At 52.6% G+C, this 3,328-nt stretch overlaps 1 protein-coding gene across 1 annotated transcript; it reads left to right on the forward strand.

Annotated features, from left to right (window-relative positions):
- Nucleotides 1–1,308: 1,308 nt before the first annotated feature.
- On the forward strand, nucleotides 1,309–1,765 carry LOC128276025 (transcription factor LBX1-like; the record flags this gene model as incomplete). The annotated part of the gene is made up of 2 exons (XM_053014494.1): nucleotides 1,309–1,487; nucleotides 1,586–1,765. Coding segments are annotated over 2 exons (359 nt in total), but the record flags the coding sequence as incomplete, so codon positions are not given.
- Between the last annotated feature and the right edge of the window lie 1,563 nt (nucleotides 1,766–3,328).

Consider the following 3,328-nt stretch of genomic DNA (forward strand, 5'->3'; position numbering starts at 1 on the left):
AACGCGACACCCCCCACCCATTGCCTGGCGTTGCGACACCCGGAGACTTCCTCTGGACGTCCCTTCTTTCGGCTCCCCAAAAAAACGACGTTCTCTTCATTGTCATATTTTTTTTTGTTATTTTAATAATTTTATTGCCCCGCGAACGAACGGAACGGTGGTCGGTGGTGGCAAAGGGCAACAAATGGCAAAGCGCGTCGCCGTCGACGGACGGAAACCGAAGCAGCATAAAGAGGCGCAAAACGGCGTATGTCGGCACCGGCGGTCGGTCGGCTTTTTGGTCGGCCCGCCGCCGGGGGCCCGCTTCTTTCATATCCCGCCGCGGAAGTGGCCGGCTTATTACGGGCTAACCAAAAGCCACCGCCGACCGGCCAGGCCTTGGACCCGAGAAACACGAAAAGAAAATGCCGTGCCGTAATATGTTATCATTTAATTTAATATTTCTCCCCCCGTTTTTGGGAGCCGCGTCGGGGCGCGCGCGCGCGCCCGCGTCCCGGGGCCTTCCTTTTTATGCTGCGCCGTTACGTGCCTCCTTCGGCGGCTCTTGATTCGGGTTTCTCACTCGGATGTTAATTAGTGTCGTTGTCGTTATGCACAGGGGGTTTACGTGTCGATCGAGAGCCGCTTCGAGTCGCTTCGCTTTCTTCGGCTTCGATTGGGTCCGTTTGTGGGTTGTTGCCGATCTTGGGTTTCCCTTTTGGGGGGGATTTTCGAGGAGAGCTCCGGTGGCTTTTTGCGCTCTCCCAGCTAAAATTGCGGCTCTTCTTGGCAGTGTAACGCCAATTTCGCGCGTAACGTTCTCGAAACAGAAGAAATTAATAGCGATTTTAATTGGGCGCTAGTCACATCTTTGTAGCGGAGCGGAGCGCACAGGGGGCACCGTGGCACGTCGGTTTATGGCGTCGGAGGGAACGCATCACCTCAAATGGCCAGCGCTCCCGGGGAGGGAAATTAAATCTCAATAAATCTTTATGGATCTATAGCACCGCGTTAAACGGGAGCGAAAAGCACGGCGCAGGCGCAGCCGCAGGGCTACAGAGTGACCTCCTAAAGTGGTCGAGCCGAGGGACAAGAGGAGAGCTGGGACCGACCGGAGGTTCAATCGCGCGGCCGTCGGTGTGCGCCTTTGATTGGGCAGCGCTTCCTGGCAGGAGCTTTCAAAGTCCACGCCGTCCACCGCGCCGCTGTTTGGCTTCAGTTTTAGCATTGCAATTAACAAATTGAAGCACGCCGAGGTGCGTCGTCTCCGTCGATTGATTGATTCCCCCCACGGACTAACCTTTTCGGCTCTTTCCGTCCCCTTCGCAGAGCAATCGCACCTCAACCTGTTCGCCAACCGGCCGCAGCCAAAGAAGAAGAGAAAATCCCGGACCGCGTTCACGAACCATCAGATTTTCGAGCTGGAAAAGCGGTTCCTGTACCAGAAGTACCTGTCGCCGTCGGACCGGGATGAGATCGCGGCCGCCCTCGGACTCTCCAATGCGCAGGTAGGGCTCCGAAAATGCTCACTGGATGCTGAATCGGCCGTCGCCGCCGTGACCGTGACTCAACAGCTGATTTGGTTCCGATTTGTTCGCCTCTGCAGGTCATCACGTGGTTCCAGAACCGGCGGGCCAAGCTGAAGCGCGACATGGAGGAGTTAAAAAAGGACGTCGAGACGGTGAAGGTGTTGTCGGCGCACAAAACCTTCCTCGAGAACGTGAACGACATGAACATTCTGAAGAAGAAAATCATGCACGACGACGGTGGCAGTCCGCAGAAGTAAAGGCGGTGGAGAGCGGTACGTTCCGGGCCAGGCCAGGCCAGGCCAAACAGCGGGCCCAACTGTCTCAACGGTGATAATGGGTCGCAAACCGGGCGCAATACTTGATATTAACTGATATTTTAACTGACTGCGAACTGCGACCGGGACCGGGATGATCTTTACCAAATAGACGCAGAGATGGGACTTTGCGGTGTCCGTGTTAGGTGTATGTGTGAGCTTTTAACTCAGTGTGTGTGTGTGTGCTCAGATCGCCCAAAAAGGAAGCGAAATGCTAGGCTTTTCACTTGTTTCACTTGTTCATCTCCGTTTGTAAATATAGCTTCCTAAGCCCCCAATATGTGATGTGATGTACCGTCTGAGAAGAGCACCAGCGTAGGCTAAGTAGGCGCTAAGCGTGGTCGCTAGCTTCGCATAGCGCGGAACTGATCGGGAACCTGGTGCGCCTATCGGTCGCGGCCGATTGTAAATACGTCCTACTAACACCGGACACCGGAAGCGATGGGTCCGCGGGTCCGGTTGACGTTAGCAATAGTTAGACGGATATGAAGCGGCGGCTAAAGTATTTAATTTAAACTTCATCTAGTGCAAATATCTCGATCGTATGTAAATCCGCTACACCTCTCGCAGTAATCCTAAATGCAAAGGCGCCCCTTCAAACCAGCGCGTATCTCATGAATCTGTAAATTGTAACGCGTAAGCCCCCGTAAGGCCGGAGAGCGAGAGCTTGTTCCGCTGCGCCGAATGGTGGTATTCCTTCTGAAAGAAAGGAAGTAGAAAACCCGAGAAAAAGCAACGAAGAAATACATATGAAAACATGAGCAAGTATTGATCTAATAACTGAAAACCGTGTTGCTGTTGTTGTTGTTGTTGTCACACATCTTTCACACGCTCTCGAGGCCCCTTGCCTGCCTGCCTGCGAAAGAAATGAAGACAGCGAGCTCCGAAAGAAAGTAATGGACTGATGACAAACGTCGATGGCACGCCCGGGATGCCCACGGGATGTGATTTTCCGTCGTAGCGATCCCAGCCTTCGTGTGTGTGTGGTTTTGGGATTTTAATGAAGACGTTAAATGATTAAATTGCTGATGTTCAAGTGTGTACCGCGTGTTTTGTACTTCTTTGTGGCCACGAGCGAACGCGCTGCAAACTCCCGGCGGACCCATTCCGGCTCTCGGATGTTCCATCCTGTCACTGAACACCATCTCGGTCGCCGGAACCGAACCCTGTGCTGCAGCTTGCCGATACGATCGCTGGTGTTTATGGCTGGCTGGTGTGTAATCATATTAGGTCGGTCCTTTGGTAGGTGTCAAAAGTCGAGTCGGTTCGTACACTTTGCCCATTCTTGTCACAAATTGATAGGTTATGCATTTATTTTTAACGACCAACGACGTGGAACTAGAAGAGACCTGGAAGTTATGAAGATGAATCGGGTCTTCGATTTGAGAGCGATTTCTACGAACATAAAAAAGCATGTTTATTTTATGAGTTGCTCTTGAAGCAATCTGTAGCCATGGCTGTATCTGCGCTACTTGGGTGCTCCGCTTGTAATATGCTAAATAGGAC

Source organism: Anopheles cruzii, unplaced genomic scaffold (genome assembly GCF_943734635.1).
Source record: "Anopheles cruzii unplaced genomic scaffold, idAnoCruzAS_RS32_06 scaffold00319_ctg1, whole genome shotgun sequence".
NCBI lineage: Eukaryota > Metazoa > Arthropoda > Insecta > Diptera > Culicidae > Anopheles > Anopheles cruzii.